Raw genomic sequence first — 16,791 nt, 5'->3', positions numbered from 1 at the left:
TGTGCGGACAGGCGCCGCGGGCAGCCCGCCGCGCCGGGGAGGAGGAAGGCCCCCATCGCGCCGCGCCGGGCGGGAGGAAGGCCCCGTCGCGCCGCCGCCTGAGGTGCCGGGAGGCCGCGATGCCGCTCTACGAGGGCCTGGGCAGCGGCGGGGAGAAGACCGCCGTGGTGATAGACCTGGGCGAGGCCTTCACCAAGTGAGTGCCGCCGCGCTCCCCGCCCCGCCTGCCCCCTTTCGTGTCGCGACAGGCTTCGCCGCGGAGCCGGTGTCGCGGCCGCGGGGCGGGCCTGCCGTCGGGACGAATGATTGTGTGGGGTTTACTTCCCCTCACCTCCTTTCTGTGGTGATCTGCGTGGCACAAAGCCGACAATAACGGCCTTATTTTTTAATCGGGTGGTTTAGGTAAAAATCCAGCGTAACTCGAGGTGGAAGGAGAAACGCCCAGCATTTAGTATTGACGTCGTGGCCCGCCCCACGTCAAAACACCCCGTCGTGTTGGCAACCCCGGCTCCCCTCCCTGTGGCCGGGTCCCGGGTGCCCGGAGCCCTTGCCGGAACGGGGCCGTTTAAGCAACCCGGCCCCGCATCTGGGGCTAAAATACTCTGGAAATGCTCCCTGGGCTTCAGCGGCCGGTTTGGAGAGGGGGCCTGCGCCCAGAGAAAAGAGATTATCTTGCCACAGCAGCATCACCTCCAATATATGCTATTCTTATTAGGCTGGGCCTGTGGCTGTATCTGCGTGGATGCGTTTACCTGCTTGAAGCCCTGAGGATGTCTCTGCTTGTGTAAAGAGGCAGGAGTGGCAGGAACAGGGTTTCTTGTCCAAACTTGGTTTTGTCTTAAGTTGTCCTTGCTGGTATTTCAAGTGACTGTGTAATTGCAGACCAGCAGGCAGGCTTCGTTACCTGGAGATCGCTGCAGTGTGGTTATAGAGAGGGTTTAACAAAGTCTTCGTGATGGAAACAAGTGATTCCACAAGCAGCTTCTTGTGGATTCATGTCGTGTTGCTGATCGCAAGTTTCTCCCAAATTTGGGGCGCTTGTAAGGTTTTATCCTGTGGGCATTATTTGTCTAGTAAAGTGCTCTCACAGAAAAGCACTTCCCCTGAATAGTATGTCTTTAGGGTCTCTTTCCAACCTTTATTCTTGTAGAAGAGATGGCAACTTAATTATACGAGAGAGATCTGCCCTTTTCCAAATAAGGCTGAAATTAACCAAAAGTTCAAAAGTTGTCAGGATGACAGGCAAGGACAACTGCGTATACACACCCCGACTGCACACCTCTTTGTTCGGGAGACCACGGAAAATAATTAAATTCTGACTTATGTCTGTTTTTAGAATTTTTCTGAAATGATCTGAAGAAATATGTTGACAGTTACCAAATACCAAAATAAAGTCTTAATTGACCTCTAGCATTAAAAGTACTTGAACTCCAGCAGCTTTGTAGTTTTCTACTAGTGTTTTCTACCATAGTTTTCTTCTGATATTTGTGCTTAATGGGGGTGCCACCGAGTTTCTTAAAATCAAATCTTGAAATCTTGAATTCTTTTGTTTTTCATTTCAAATTATTTTTTTCATTTCACTTCAGTCCATGGTTCTTCTGTCTTTTGAGGTGCAGTCTCTTTATAAACACCAGATGGGTTTCCAAAAAATTTTGTTTTGGAGTTGCTACTATTTTTATTATGTTGCATCTAAGTTGGATGCAGAACTCCCATGTTTTGTCAGGAGTCCTGGAGTAGTAACCAGTCATCTTGAGGCAGCGATGCCTTAAATCACCCAGGATGCTTGTGAAGGGAATGAATTTCAAAATATTAAACAGGCTGGAAATAGGAAAAAAGTGTCAATGGAATGGTGCTGGTCAGCAGTACAATAGGCCATAGGATCTGCATGATTGTGGTCATTAAATCTTTATCTTTTGTCTTTGACGTGAGGATTTAAAGAGGACACGATAACTTAATCTTGCCTGTGTTTACTGAGAGCTTCAGTGAAAACTGTGGGCCCGTATGGAGGGCACAGGAAGGTATTTCTTTGGAAATGTAACAGGCAGTAAGGAAGGTTGCGGATGGATGACTGTAAACAGAAATCTGTACTCAGTGGACGGTAGGAGGCACATCAGAGTCAAGCATTACAGTCCTTACAGCAGTGAAGAAAACTTGTTTAATGCAGCTGAGAGGGAGTCAATAAAGAGGTATACAGTCTTTCTCATTCAGAATGGCTAGGTAGAATAAGCTATATGCAAAACACCTCTTTGCAGTCACAGAAATACCCCTATTAATTACTCTTTGATGATTCCTAGGCCCAGTATGTTAAATAGTGACTTCAACTGGTAAGGTTTTCAACATTTTCTTTTAGGTGTGGTTTTGCAGGAGAAACAGGACCAAGATGCATTATTCCTAGTGAAATAAAGAAGCCCGATGTTGCTAAGGTAAACTATTTTACCTGACTTACTTCTACAATGTTTGGTGTCTTATGGTGTAGAAAGAACGTTTTCTGTCCATCATAAACTATTTTTCATTATCTTATAACTGCTGCTATTAAAAGATTGTAGCTAAATACAAGTAAGTGTGATACCAGCACTGGTATTAATTGGTACTCATCAGCCATGCAGCTTATGTTTGGGGCATTTATTGAGAAATTTCTTTGCCTAGCTATGCTTTTTTTTTTTTTTTTCAGTAGAGGATGGCAGCTTTGGAAAACTAATGCTGAGATAAGTTACTAGTATAAAAAAATTAGTATTAATAAAGTCTGGAGTTTAGTTACAGGGTGAGTTTATGAGATGCATTGTTAAGGACATAGAGCAAATCAGGTAAGAGTGTTTCTTTATATATGTCAGATTATATATGTTCAGACATAATATATTATCATAGATATATGTATGTATATATTTCTTTATATATAATCGCTGCCTAATATTTAAGCTGACTGGGGATATTTTTATTTTACAGCCTGTCAAAGTTGTTCAGTATAATATTAATACAGAAGAGCTGTATTCGTATCTGAAGGAATTCATCCATATGCTGTATTTCAGGTAAGAGATTCTCGATTGTCAGTTATTCAAGCCGTCTGCAGCTCTTTTCTGAGTACACCGAGGTGTTGGAAGTGCGACTGGAGACTGCTGCCTAGTTGAGTGAGGAAACAGAAATAAGATTTTGCAGGTGGCTGCCTGGCTCTGTTCTTGCAGGAGAAATTCAGTGGTGCTGAGATTCAGGTTATATTACAAAGAGTTAGTGTCCTGCAGCATCAATTGCTCTCTAGAAATAAAAAGTATTTGATAAGTTGCCTTTTAACTGTGGCACTCGTAAAGGACTTGATAGGGGAAAGTCATTACCTAAGGAGTTGGGCTGATTTTGGTAGGGCTGAAGCTCATCTCGTATCAGTGCAGAACTCTCTCCACGTGACAGCGGTTTGGAAGGAGGACTCTCAACCTGTGGAATACTTTTACCTCAGTCATGCATCTTTTTACTGTATTTTTAGTGAATTTCATTAGTGAGTAATGAAGTTGGACTTAGTCTCTTCTCTTTTCTTCCAATCCTTATTTTTACACAGTAAAAATCATCACTTGACACAGGGAAACAAGTACTTAATTTCTGTGCCTCAGATCTTCTGGTGTTGGTTATTTTTTTTTATTTTCTTCCTGTCCTTGATCATCACTTTGTGATTGAAATCAGGACAATTCCGTCCTCTTTCACTGAAATCAGGACATCTGTATCGTCATTCTTCCTCTTTTACGGACACACGGTGTGACACCGGACAAGCTGTTCATGGCTATTATGCGTGCCTATTTTTGCATTTCTTTATATTGATTTAGAAACGTATAACAGATACTCAGAACTACAGCCTGCTGGCAGATAGCTCTATAACTTGTTTTCTGTAACTCAGTTTCCTAGCTTTCTTGTAGGAAAAGTGTTGATTTTTTTTTAAATTCGGGAAAAAGACTTTGGGATCTGCTGTAGAAACTGCTATCTAAATCCAAATTTTTAGGGTTTTTGAGGAGAATGGAATATGAAAATAAGGTAGGTCTCATAATACGTGCTGAAACTTACCAGTTTTGTTTTACACGTCTTGCCTTTTTTAGACATCTGCTAGTGAATCCCAGAGACCGCCGTGTTGTGATCATAGAATCCGTCTTGTGCCCTTCACACTTCAGAGACACGCTCACAAGAGTCCTTTTCAAGCATTTTGAGGTACCTCTTTTGCATAAGTACTGTCTGTGCTCAGCATAGCACTTGCCAGTAGAAATTTTACTTAGAGTCACTACCGATGTGAACAAAGAAATGAAAATAATGCCGAAAGAATGAGAGAGGCAGAAGGAAGATGAAAAAAAGCTGATGGTTGTCTGGGGAAGTAGGGCTTGGGGACTGGACTAAAGGGTATTTTTGTTCCATTCTGACTCTTCATGAGGCCACAAAACAGGAGCTGTTAACAAGAATCCGAAAGGTTTCTCTGGCTTGTACGAAAATACAGCTCACAACGCACTGTTCCAGACAGATCCAATAATCCCCATTGAGCGCTGCCTGAAGCCAGAATTTATATTTAAACACTTGTTAGTGCTCTGTCAGCAAATCTCATGACTTCTGCCAGAGTCAATATCTTTGCCTAGGCTGTGCTCATTTAGATAAGAGCTTACCTGAAATTTATCTTCTCTGCTTAATCAGTCTTTTTGAAGAAAAGTCTTAACCTAATTCTTGCTTAGTTCTAACGGAAAATGTTTTGGAAAGTGAATCCATGCTTCTTCAATTCAGATAGAACAAAGGTTAAGGTTCTTCTATAAAAAGTGGTGAATCTAGTTTGTTTGCAGTACTTCTGCACTGTCCTTCCACAACATAGTTTACCAACTAATCTTAAACTTCTGGGTAATTCTTTCCTACTACTGATAAAATTTTCTGATGACTTAAAATTACTCAAAGATTTGAGTGATTTGGGTTTTTTTTCCGTAATCCCCTTACAGGGGAAAAATAGGTCTCAGATAAAGCACTCCCATGCAAAATTGGATGTCGAAAATGACTCGTGCCTTGGAAAGTCATATTTTGATGGAGAGACTTTGTAACCTGTTAAGACGCCAGCTAGTACTGATGTGAGGTTAATTCTCTCTGGCCAGTATTTCCGTTTGGTGCAAAGAATAAGAGTGGCATATTAATATAGGGTCCATATTAAACTTGTGTCTCTGGGCTAAGTATCAGTAATGTTGCCCTTAAATGCAGGATTTATTGAAATTGCTGATTTAATTCACACTTCAAGGTGTTCCACTAAAGGAGCTGTCGCTATCTAGGAAACTTGATTTATGGAATTCTGGGAGAAGGAAGTAATTCTCGTGTAATTTTGACTTGAGTTTCCACGTTGCTTTGAGGAGAGCGTTTTAAACCGCCTCTGCTGTGAGGTTGTGTGCAACAGTGTGTAAAGCACACTTTTATGGGTTTTCTGGCACCTTTGTTCGCATCTTCAAGTCTTTATACAACATTTGAAGTAGCTGTGTTTTAGTTTCTTTAATTTCTTTTGAATGACAATAAGAAACCTGATCTATGGCTTCAGATGAGTTCTATAGTTAACACTTGCTTTTCTTACAAGCCCATTCCAAGATTCGCTATGACTGAAGTCACTGGTATGTACCACAAATAAGGCGAATGTAGAATTTAGAATCCTGTTGTATTTTGTTCATTACTACACTACCTTAAAAACTAAATTAAAAACAGATGCCTCAAGATACAGTTGTTTGGGTTTTGCTTTTAATATCACATTTGGGGGAAGCGTTGGTGCTTTGGGTGGTTTGTTGCTTTTCCCCCCCTTCTGTCAATTGTCCTTTTGGTTTCCGTGTAGGTACCCTCCGTTTTGTTTGCTCCAAGTCATCTGATGTCTCTCCTAACACTTGGGATTAATTCTGCCATGGTGCTGGACTGTGGATATGCAGAAAGCTTGGTGCTGCCTGTATCCTTTAATAATACACAAACAAAATTTTCAGCAGTAAGGCTGTCGTGACAAGATGATATTTTTCTAGACTTCAAGTGTGCTAAAAAGTAATAGGAACGGATCAGCCAGTCCAGCTTTTGACCATAAGAGATCACGACTTGGGGAATCTCTTCACAGCTGCCATGCTAAATCTGTGTTCCCTCGAAACTTGGGAAGGGTGGTTCATAACTCCAGCCTTTATATAGTAGAAATTAGTTTTGGAGAAAAGCAGTTAGAAAGTGTTTCCAATAGCTAATGCAAGAGAATGTTGAGGGGAAAAAGCATTTAGTTCAGCAGACTGAAGACTCATGACAAAAAAGGAGAATTTCCTGATCTTCGTGTAGATATATGAGGGAATTCCGATTCTGAGCTGCTGGGGTTCTCTTCCTCTGGGAGGAAAGGCTATCCACAAGTAAGTTCGCAGTTATACGTTCCAGGTTACCGATGATTTATTTGTGAAAGTTCATCTTTGACTAATGACCAAAGATTCCTATTGAATGTGACTTCAATCGTAACTGTTGCTGTGACAGCATCCGATTTTTAAAGTTACCACTGTTTGGCTTTTGTTGATGTAGTAAAAGCTGTGGAAATCAGATCTGCTTCGGTTTATATTTAGAGGAATGTAACTGAAGGGAATAAATACTGTCCCTTAAGCGTAATATAGAGAATCAGCCTGAGTTAGTAGCTATCTTTAACTAACTTAATGTGCGATATTTTAGGGAGCTGGAGTATCAGTTGTTGGAGCAGTGCACAGTTGATACAGGATTAGCCAAAGGACAAAGCCTTCCATCTGTGATGGGTAAGGTCTGTTTGATGTAGCGTATGTGCTGGGAACTTGCACTGGGGAAAGTGGATTAATACTAACAGTGAATAAAGTGGCATTAGTATTCACTGCATCTTCTATGATCTATTTTCATGACTTCTTTTTTCCATATTTAACAAGTGTATTATGTTTATGATAAGCTGCTCATAACAGCAGGTTTGAATGAAAGCTGAGATAAAAGTTCTGTAGTATTTTTTCAATATGTTTTGAGAGAGGACAAACTTTTTATTTCCGTTCTTAATATTTTCTTCCTTAGAAATCTTTAAAAGCTGCTGTCAAAGTGAAACTTTAATGTACTAAATGTAATTCAAACTTAGTTTCGTTCTTAAATTCTCTTTCTACTTAAGAAGCTTTTGTTCTAAGTTATTTTTTTATTTCAGGCTCTGTTCCAGAAGACATAGTAGAGGATATAAAAGGTAAATTGTCTGCTTCGTGAAATTCTCGTTTATTAAATTGTGCAGTAGAGTATGATAATAACAAGTGTGCAATACTTTACATTTAGAGATTTATTTCATGTTCGCTGTTTACCATATTTCTTACCTACTGGAAGAACTCTCCGTGCTCTTCCTCTTTGAAATCCAAACCAAAACCATGTTGAATTCCTCTTCCAGGTTTAGCCTATATGCTGTAAGGACGTAGCTCGTAGATACATTTGGCAGACTACAGGAGGAGTATTGCCCTATTGTGTGTATCCTATGATCAGCAGGTTGGGTTAGCTTTGTGTTGCGTTTGTGAACCACCGACATTTTGTTGGCTGCGTATGAATGTGTACAGTGTGTACGCTACACGGGACTTAGAGTTAGCAGATCTAATGTTCCAAACCTGTTATCATAGGTATGTTTTGGTTGCAAATGCAGCATTTAAGCAGTCTTAACATCATGCCATAAGAATATTTTAAGTTAATTTTGTTTACAAATTAACTAAGAAGGCTCAATTTGCCTTAAAGTCAATTTTGCAAAAAAAATGAAGTATGAATAAAAGACATTTTGGCATGTTAATCAGGTAGGGAAGATGAGTCAAGGACTACATTTACACTAGAAAAAAATAGAGTCTATCTTTGGGCAGAACTTGGATGAATTCCTATGTAATGTTTCATGTGCAAGAGATATGAAGATATATATAATCGTAGAAAATAGCAACTAGTATATATCTCTTGGGCCAAATTAGGAAGAAATCCTACAGTCAAGTGCAAAATAACTTAAATGCAGCTGGTGCTTTGTCAGATGGAAGTTGCTTTTCTAATTCCTGGACTTTGAACACAATTTGCTGATCAGTTCTGGTTTTTTATGCAGTCTTTTGGAACCAGATATAATATGCTAGGGTTGAAATTATGATTGCCTGGGTATTGAAGGGTTGTTTCTTTATGACAGCCATTTATGAAGAAGATACTCATTTGTGCCAGGTACAAATAAATAAGTATATAATAACACCAACAGCTGGGATACAAATGAAATTGTGCTCTGTCAGTGTTGCCTGGAGGAAAAAAAAACCTCTGTAATTCTTAGGGTGCTGAAGAGTTGCACTAGGAAAAATATTGCATGATTGCAGCTTGTTTAGAAAATGAGCAACATCTCATTTGGAGCCACGGTGCAAGACCCACAATGGTGTGTTTGACAGCAGAACACAACCCCTGGCACCTCCTGGTAACCGAAGGCATGATTAGTAACGTCCCTCTGTCTTTAAATCTTACACAGCTTGTCTGAGAAAGAAATCTTGGCTGTCCTAGCATGGTTTTGGCGTCAGCTTCATTTCAACCCGTGGTCTAGATAGCATCTGAACTCTGCTGAAGTGTAGAGACTGTTTTTCTTTTCATTTATTTGATAATGTCTTGGGCCAGCAAGGGCCTGAAGTGCATGTTCTTCTCTAAATTAAGCAAAATTATTGTCTTTATTGGTGATGAAAAGATCCAACAAAGTCTCTCTTCTGCTCCTTCCTTTTCTTTTATGAAGTCCGCACTTGTTTTGTGAGTGATCTCCAACGGGGACTGAAAATCCAAGCAGCCAAGTTCAACGTTGATGGCGGTGCTGAGGTGGGTGGAGAATGAAGCTTGTCCTGGTCTCTTGAAGTGGATGTAGCCTTTTTGGCCTCTAAAATAATGCACATGTGTTTTTATTTCTAGCGTCCTTCACCGCCTCCGGATGTGGACTATCCTTTAGACGGAGAAAAGATTCTCCATGTAGTTGGCCCCATCAGGTAAGAAATACCATGGCAGAGTATTTGTCTTTAGGAGGATATATTTTCAACTCTAAAAGCACATAAATTTTCATAAAATTGAATTTTAATGAAACACGTGCATATGCTTCTAATGTCTCTTAAATTAAGGCTTTGTGCTGGGCGCCGCACAAGCCCATAGTAAGAGGTGTCAGCCTCTCCAGAGAGCTCACAGTTGAAGGTGAGAGCAAACAGATTGGAGGGATGGGGGAAACAGAAATGGGATATTAATGCAGGAGGATGAGACAGGTTTAATGAAGTGAACAGGGCATTGTCTCCTCCCCGCTGGCACCGCCCGGTGCATGGGCTGTGTGACAGAAGAAGTCGTGATGATGTGTTGTCAGCAGGAAGTCTGTAGTTATTTCCAGCCCTGCTGTTCGGGAGTGTTAGCTCATAGCGTAGTATTGCTTCTCATTAACGCTCGTTTCCTGTCCTTTCAACAGAGACTCCGTTGTCGAAATATTGTTTGAACAGGATAATGAAGAGACATCTGTTGCCACTTTGATCTTAGATTCGCTCATTCAGGTATCTTTATATTACAAACAATTTTTTGAATGCCTTCAGCCTTAGAGAACCTGCTGTTGTAAGTGACTCTTTCTAGAGAAACACCCTCCTGACTGCAGGTTGCGATTGGTTTAAAAAGTTGAGCACAGCGTAACTCCTAGGGTTCTGCCAGGTGATGAATGTCTGCGGGGTAGCAAGTCACCACGTGTCATCCGCTCTGTGACAGTTTTCTTACTCCCTGGTATACTGCTGTGTGTCTGGGAGAGTTTTCTAAGAAATGTAGTGCTCACCTCTCGGCAAAAGTAATAAACTAGCTTGCGTTTATTTGGGGGGCGAGGCTCTATGGATGTAACGACAAAGGAGTAGCTAATACTTGGTGTTAAAGGAATTACACTGCTTAAACAGAAATGACACGGGTCTTCTGTTCCTTTTTCGAGGTGTTTTGCTCAGGGTTAGACTTTATGCATCCTGCAGACTGCTGGTTTACCTAGGATAGGATAAAATTCATTTCGACATCTCTATTACAGGCGCTATATTAGATATATTATGGAAAATTTTCTTGGCATATACAAACACTTCATTTCTTATTATATTTAGGAAAAAAATGCATTAGAAAACCACTATAAATGGAAATTTTCATTATGTGGCGGTGTCCGTATCTTAATTAAAGTTGACTTCCTGTAGTTATTGATGCCATTTAGTTTGCTGAGACAATTTATTGGAGAGCCATAGGCTTGGATGACGTGACAAACATTTCAGTTAGAATTCCTTATGAAAACAAACTGTTTAATGAGATCTGTGCCTGGACCCCTCACCCCTGTACCTCTAGGCATTTACCTTGCACCACCCTTCGGCCAGAGGAAAGACAAACGTTGAATTTACAAGTGTTAAATAGCGTCCAGTTACTTCCACTGGACAAGAGGACCACGGCAGTCTGGATTTTTTTTCAAAGGGATAGCACAGATCTGCTTGTGAGGGGCGCAGAACTGACAACGCTCGGTTTTCTCGTGCCTGTGTTCTAGCTGGGTTATCCAATGCCTCAGGCAAGCTCCAGCAGAAACCTTTTCTGCCACTGAGCCTTGTGTAGCACCTTTCTCCCACGTGGAGCTAAAAGGAGTCAATCTCATATGTAACAGTTTTCCCGCTCTGAGGGCGCTGGTTGAGGCTTCACCTCTCTCTGGCCTATCTTCTCCCGGAGCTTGTGGGAATTACTGTCACTCTTGCCTCTGTCGTCTTGGCCTGTCTCAGCCGAAGGGCTTTACAGGACTCACAGTGTGCTCAGGTAAGCCTCGACTGGGCAGCTCCTTAAGCCTCATTTTCTTGGGAAGTCTAGGGAAAAAATTATGCCGGTTATGTTTCAGCCACGTATGAGAACACAGCGACTGAAGCGCGTAGAAAAACGGACTGAATTTCTAACAGACCTTTGAATGCTTGTTCATGCAGCTGTGGTTAAAGCGTTGTGGGTTTTTTATTCCTGTTTGCATTAGTGTCCCATAGACACCAGGAAGCAGCTGGCAGAGAACTTGGTAGTGATTGGTGGCACCGCAATGTTGCCAGGGTTCCTTCACAGGCTCATGGCTGAAATCAGATACCTGGTAGAGAAACCGAAATACAAAGAAGTCCTTGCTACTAAAACCTTCAGAATTCACACTCCACCTGCCAAACCCAACTGTGTGGCCTGGCTGGGAGGTAAGAATGAAACCAGCTGTTAAAGCAAAGGTACAAAGCGGAAAAACAAACCTTCCGAGCGGGATTTGTAATGAATGAATAGCAGGAAAACTTAGGTGAACTATTGAAATCAAGCTGCATTGGAGCTCTGTGGAATTGTTATGCCCTCCTGGAAGGAATCTTGCAGAGTAAAGCTCCCTCTGGGACACTGGGAGGGCAGAATGGCACTGCAGGTGATGGGAGCTTCAAACAGGTGACGTGCAATGTGTGGCGGCAGTGTGGAAGATGAGGTGTGGACTCGGGTGCAGTACGGGGCTACCGCCATATGGTGGCACCGGTAAAGTGGTTAGGCAGAGCAGAGACCTGCTGCGTGTAGGAAGATCCGCTTACTGAAAAAAACAAGTTTAATTACTGACTGAGGAGCTGTCAGCTGTAGAGAGGCCGGAGGCTGCAAACTCCTTGTGCTCTTCCCAGCCGCCAGTAACAAATACAGAAACTCTGCGATGGATTTTCGCTGCTGTTAGGGAAAAAGAAGGGCTTCCCGTTGGTAGCAGCTCTTTTAAGGAGGGTTCTGAGGTCTTCAGTTCTTCTCTTCAATCTACTTTTAGGATGAGCAGACAAGAATGATTTACGTGCACCAAGTTCTCTGATACTTTTCTTCACCGGCAGTGCGAGTCTGCTGCTGTGGTTTGAATCTTCTCGTGGCTCGGGGACACTTGTTAGGGTACTGCCTGACACCCTTTTTGGGGAGAGGAGATTTCCTTAAACACCAGGTGGTTTGTTTGAAGCGCTTAAAATAAAAATGTCTAGGAAAACCTGTTGTAAGAAGCAGGTCAGCTAGGCCAGTTTTGTTCTCAGCAGAGACTAGGTGATTCTTTGTTTTCAGTTACTTTCAAGGGATGTAAATGGAAGTGATTTGGGACTACCTGGGCTGCTGAAAGGCAAAGCGGCTAGAGCCTTTCATTCCTTTAATTTTTAGGACAGAGCTGAAAAAAAACAGTTGAGATTCTTGATGGGAAGAACTAGAAAAAGAAATTCAGTACATCAAATTAATGCAACATTTTCGTTTTCCCCAATAATGTAGGAGCCATTTTTGGAGCACTTCAGGACATACTTGGGAGCCGGTCTGTGTCCAGAGAATATTACAGCCAGACCGGCCGCATACCTGACTGGTGCTGTCTTAATAATCCTCCACTGGAAATGATGTTTGATGTTGGAAAAGCACCCCCGCCGCTGATGAAGAGGGCTTTTTCGACTGAGAAATAAGCACTTAAATGCTACACAAGGATTCTCCTCATCTATTTCAAGTACATATATATGCATTGCCTTTTTTTTTCTATTAAGTAATTTGTGTGTAACACTATTAAATATGAATGACGTGGATGTTTTCAGAGTATATGGTGGTAGGTACTAACGCTACTTAAAATCACGTCCAGTTACAGTTTAAAAACTTAACCCCAGCAACTACTGTGCTATTTTGTCCTCTTCTGAAGAAATTCTGTACCGTCATGAGTTGTAGCCTACTGAGTTGTTTGTTATTTATCTGTACAGTAAATGACATTGCTGAGAGAATTTGTTTTAAGATATTTTGATTTTAAATATGCTTAGAAGAATGAAGGGCAGTCTACTATGGGAAGCATCTATGGAAGCTTTTCTGCCAAATTCTGTATTAAAATATTCCACCCTTGAATCACGTGTGAGGCAATGGTTTGGGGCTGCTTAGCAAAGGTGCTGGAGCAGTCTTTCCCCTGGACACAGTCCTGTTTTGAGAGTTTTAGCAAAGAACTCTTCTGCCCGTAGTTCTCACATAGCGCTGAGCTAAAAACTCTCCTGGTCTCTCTCCTCCAAGAAAGAACTCAACCGTGTAAGAATTATAAACAGGGGTGCAAGGAGGTCTTGAATCTCCTATTGAAATGTTAAGTTCAGAAGTCACTTCTTTGCCCTCCTTCCCACCATCAGAAATACTACACTGTCCCACAGAAATATCTATTAAATGAAAATGCAATACATTGCTTAAGGAAAACAACAAAAAAAGTACATTTGGATATTAACACTATGTTAAGGAACTGTTGGCTAATTAATAAGTTCTTAACAATGCTGTAACTTTACATACTGAAGGAGAAGGAGCACTCCCGTGGGCAAACAAAGACGTACACTTCCATCCTGCTGCTAGCGCTGCTGGTTTGGGTTTGTCACGATTCTCCCTGTCCTTCCCTAACACTGCTGTGAATTAACTTTGCAGGCGGAGCTGTGGCTCCCGGTGGGCGCTCCAGGCGGGACCGCTGCGTCTCAGCAGCCTCGCGGCCTGGGAGAGGGGTTTCCCCTGGCCTCAAATACCACTAAACTGGCCAGCAACGCACTGCATTTGACTCGCTGACTAAACGGTGACCCTGCCAGCATCTGTTCATTACCGAGGTTTAAATCCTACTCTGAGGAGTAGTTGTTTATCTCAAATTTGGGGGGATGCATATTTATAAAATTAGTGGGGTTGGTGGGGGTGGTGGAGTCTTTTATTACAACAAACATGCTCTTTGTGACTGATTTTCCGTGCTGTCTGCTCACCACCTGCTGTGGTTCCTGAAGCACGTTTCTTGAAGTTAAGCATCTATTTAAAGAAACGTTCTTGTGGTAAAACTTAACACAGGGCAGCATGCTCTGGCATTTAAGTCAGCTTCCGCACGATTCTGTCGTTCTGTTTCGTATATGCTTTACCTTAACATATGGTGTTAGTTGGCACGTGGTAGGACATGCTTCTTTTTATCTTAATGGTTTTCAAATTTAAAAAAAACAAAACAAAACAACAAACCCAGGAATCACTGCTTAAAGTGTTAGTCTGTCATAGGTGAGACTTTGCTGGTTGGTAACAGTGATCTCATAGTATTACCATGGATGATTTCTCTCCAGAGGTGCTAGCGAGTGTATTTTTAAATTTCCTTGCTCCTACTTTGAAGGAGCTGTGCAGCTGTTACACAGGCAGCATAAAAAAAATAAACGGGCATGGTTGTGAGTGGTTGTTAATGGTTGTTTTATAGTCCTGGGATGAGGTTGGTCTTTTAGAGATCGTTTCTTGGTCCTCAAAGCACAATGGGGCCTGGCCAGTGCCTCTTTGCACTGACGTGAAAGTCTCCGGTCCAAACACTTTCTGGGTTTCCAGGTCAAACAATTTGCAATTGCCACGCACGAGAGCTTTTCTGCGGCAGCCTGAGGATGAGAATGGTATGCCGTGACACAGAAACGGGTTCTTCAAAACGTACGGTGTCGTGTTCTATCTGTTGGGCCTGGACTTGGAAAAATGGATTAAATACTATAGCTAGATATGTGTATTCCCGTTGTGGAATTTGGGATTGAATTTGGGTTGTCAGTAGGTTTATGAGTGACTTCAGAAAGTATATATGATTGCAGCAGTTATGCTTAATAAAGCAAAATAGATAAAAATGCGGTTTTTGGAGACCAGCCTGCTACATCCCTGTTCTTAACTTACAAATTGTTCTTAACAATCTGTGATGCGATTACAGGCTTGAAAAGTAGAGGCTACTTCATTGTGAGGCGCAGAGAGCCGTCCTTAGGCCTGGGTAAAGAACGTGCGGACCCAGGCTCTGCTGCTCATTTTCGTTTATAATTTGAATAACTGGGATGCAGCTCCGTGACCCAGATTGTGCCTTGCCTCAGTAAGAACTGAGCCAGAGCCTACCGAGGCTTGCTCCTGAGAGAAGAGTTTGCCATCGGCACGAGTTCCGTGGAGCTGGGAGGGATTACTCACGTCCGTAAGGAGTTCTCGGTGGGAAGGATATGCAGGGGAGATTAAACTCCTACGGAGCCTGTGTTCGTGGTGGTGCAATGACGTCATTTTCCTGAACTGCAGCAGACTGCAGCTGAGGAAATTCAGAATATTCTTAGCCCTTCCCTTTTCAGGGGTATTTCTGTACTGCTGTGCGCTTGTGCTCTGGGACCTTTCACAAGCCCAGTGTGTTCTGCCACCTCGTCTTCATTCTGCCCGCTCTGCTCTTCTCCTGTGGGGTTTCTGCGTCACTGAACAGCTTCGACAGCTGCTGTTTCACACTGCAGGACCAGAAATCCTAACTCCTATGTTACCGGCGGGTTTAAGCACAGTCCCATGACCCATTGAGGACAGACACAGGACTCTTTTTTCATCGAAGGAGTGAGGAAAGACTATTTTCTGCTTTTCAGAACGACTAGCCCTGGAAAGCCCTTGGAGGTCACACCTGAAATGTGTTATCCTGTAGAAAGGGATTTGGCTTATTTTTTTTTTAGTCTAAAGGTTGCAGTTCTTCCCTCCCTGGCATGGCAGGGATCTGTGGATCCTTGCAGCAGACAAATTCACGGTGAACTCAAATGTTTATCAGGAAGGACAGCGACAGACACAAACCCCTGCAGTGGCTGGAGGTTTTTCCTCTGAAGTTCCCAATTCTGGGCTGGATGCGGTTCCTGAAGGTTGGTGTTCGCCAAGCAAACAGCTCCGGCCGAGCTGAGTCCTGCTGACAGGAGGAATATTTTGGAATATGCACAGGGAGCTGGTCTCTGGGGAAAGGGGCTTTAACTCATTCCCCTCATCTCCTTTTTCATAGAATCATAGCATATCTCAAGTTGGAAGGGACGCGTAAGGACCATCGAGTCCAACTCCATGCTCCTTGCAGGACTGCCTAAAACTAAACCATACGACTAAGAGTGTTTTGTCCAGATGCTCCTTGAACCCTGACAGGTTTGGTGCTGTGACCACTTCCCTGGGAGCCTGTTCAGGGACCGACCACCATCTCAGGGAAGAGCCTTTTCCTAACGTCCAGTCTGAGCTTCCCTGAGGCAGCTTGACTCTATTTCCTTGTGTCCTGTCGCTGTAGACTGCGATGAGGTCACCGCTCAGCCTTCTCTTCTGCAAGCTGAACAAGCCAGGAGACCTCAGCCGCTCCTCCTAAGTCTTGCCCTCGAGACCTTCCACCATCTTGGTCGCCCTCCCCTGGACCCGCTGGCGATGCTGTGCTCCACGCACCCCAGGGCACGGTTGGCCCTTTGGGCTGCCAGGGCACAGTGTTGACTCGTGTTCAACTTGCCATCAACCCAAACCCCCAGATCTCTTTCTGCAGGGCTGCTCGCCCACCCCTCATCCCCGGGTTTGCGTGTAGAACCAGCGTTACCCCATCCAGGTGGGGAATCCCACCCTTTTGCTAAATTTCATAGGGCTGGTGACTGCTCTCTAGTGTATCCAGATCCCTCTGTGAGACCTCTCCGCACCCGCGGGAGTCCACAGCTCCTCCTTTATTCGCAGACATTTAATTCTTACAGTTAGATAATTTATAAAATGCTTTCTGTCCTGTAATTCAGCGTTTATTCCCATCCCTGGCAGGGCGCTCCAGGATACGGCTGCAGCGGGGGCGGCCCTGTCAGGGCCCCCCCCGGTGCGGGGGGCGAATTCCCCTCAGCCTCGCTGAGGCACCCGTTTCCCGCTCGGAGCCCGCCAAAAGCCGGCAGTGGAGCACAAAACCAATGCGCCCAACGTGGGGCTCGAACCCACGACCCTGGGATTAAGAGTCCCATGCTCTACCGACTGAGCTAGCCGGGCGCTGCATACGACGCTCCCGCCACTGCCCTTCACCACATGACGGGCGGATGTCAGCGGCCCCGCCCCGCG

At 43.4% G+C, this 16,791-nt stretch overlaps 1 protein-coding gene and 1 non-coding gene across 2 annotated transcripts; one reads left to right on the top strand and one right to left on the bottom strand.

Annotated features, from left to right (window-relative positions):
• Positions 1-41: 41 nt before the first annotated feature.
• Positions 42-12,837, top strand: ACTR10 (actin related protein 10). The gene is made up of 13 exons (XM_087748038.1): positions 42-196; positions 2,351-2,423; positions 2,944-3,026; positions 4,074-4,182; positions 5,813-5,920; positions 6,286-6,353; positions 6,661-6,740; positions 7,145-7,180; positions 8,714-8,793; positions 8,884-8,957; positions 9,419-9,500; positions 10,967-11,168; positions 12,232-12,837. Exons 1-13 carry the CDS (start codon positions 120-122, stop codon positions 12,411-12,413), a joined length of 1,254 nt encoding a protein of 417 aa, XP_087604164.1. The 5' UTR covers positions 42-119; the 3' UTR covers positions 12,414-12,837.
• A 3,812-nt stretch (positions 12,838-16,649) lies between these two features.
• Positions 16,650-16,722, bottom strand: TRNAK-CUU (transfer RNA lysine (anticodon CUU)). Its single transcript has one exon. It is a non-coding gene; the product is annotated as a tRNA-Lys (tRNA).
• Between the last annotated feature and the right edge of the window lie 69 nt (positions 16,723-16,791).

Source organism: Nipponia nippon, unplaced genomic scaffold (genome assembly GCF_047370975.1).
Source record: "Nipponia nippon isolate SJK-2023a ecotype South Korea unplaced genomic scaffold, ASM4737097v1 scaffold_11, whole genome shotgun sequence".
NCBI lineage: Eukaryota > Metazoa > Chordata > Aves > Pelecaniformes > Threskiornithidae > Nipponia > Nipponia nippon.
Note: the sequence above shows the minus strand (reverse complement) of the source record. Positions and strands in the feature narration are given on the sequence as shown.

What these genes read in the sequence shown, in the direction of transcription:
- ACTR10 (XM_087748038.1), top strand. Translation starts at nt 120, where the DNA reads ATGCCGCTCTACGAGGGCCTGGGCAGCGGCGGGGAGAAGACCGCCGTG. An exon ending in AGAAGCCCGATGTTGCTAAG is followed by an intron (nt 2,424 to 2,943) that starts GTAAACTATTTT and finishes TTTATTTTACAG; the next exon opens with CCTGTCAAAGTTGTTCAGTA. An exon ending in TCTTAGATTCGCTCATTCAG is followed by an intron (nt 9,501 to 10,966) that starts GTATCTTTATAT and finishes TGTTTGCATTAG; the next exon opens with TGTCCCATAGACACCAGGAA.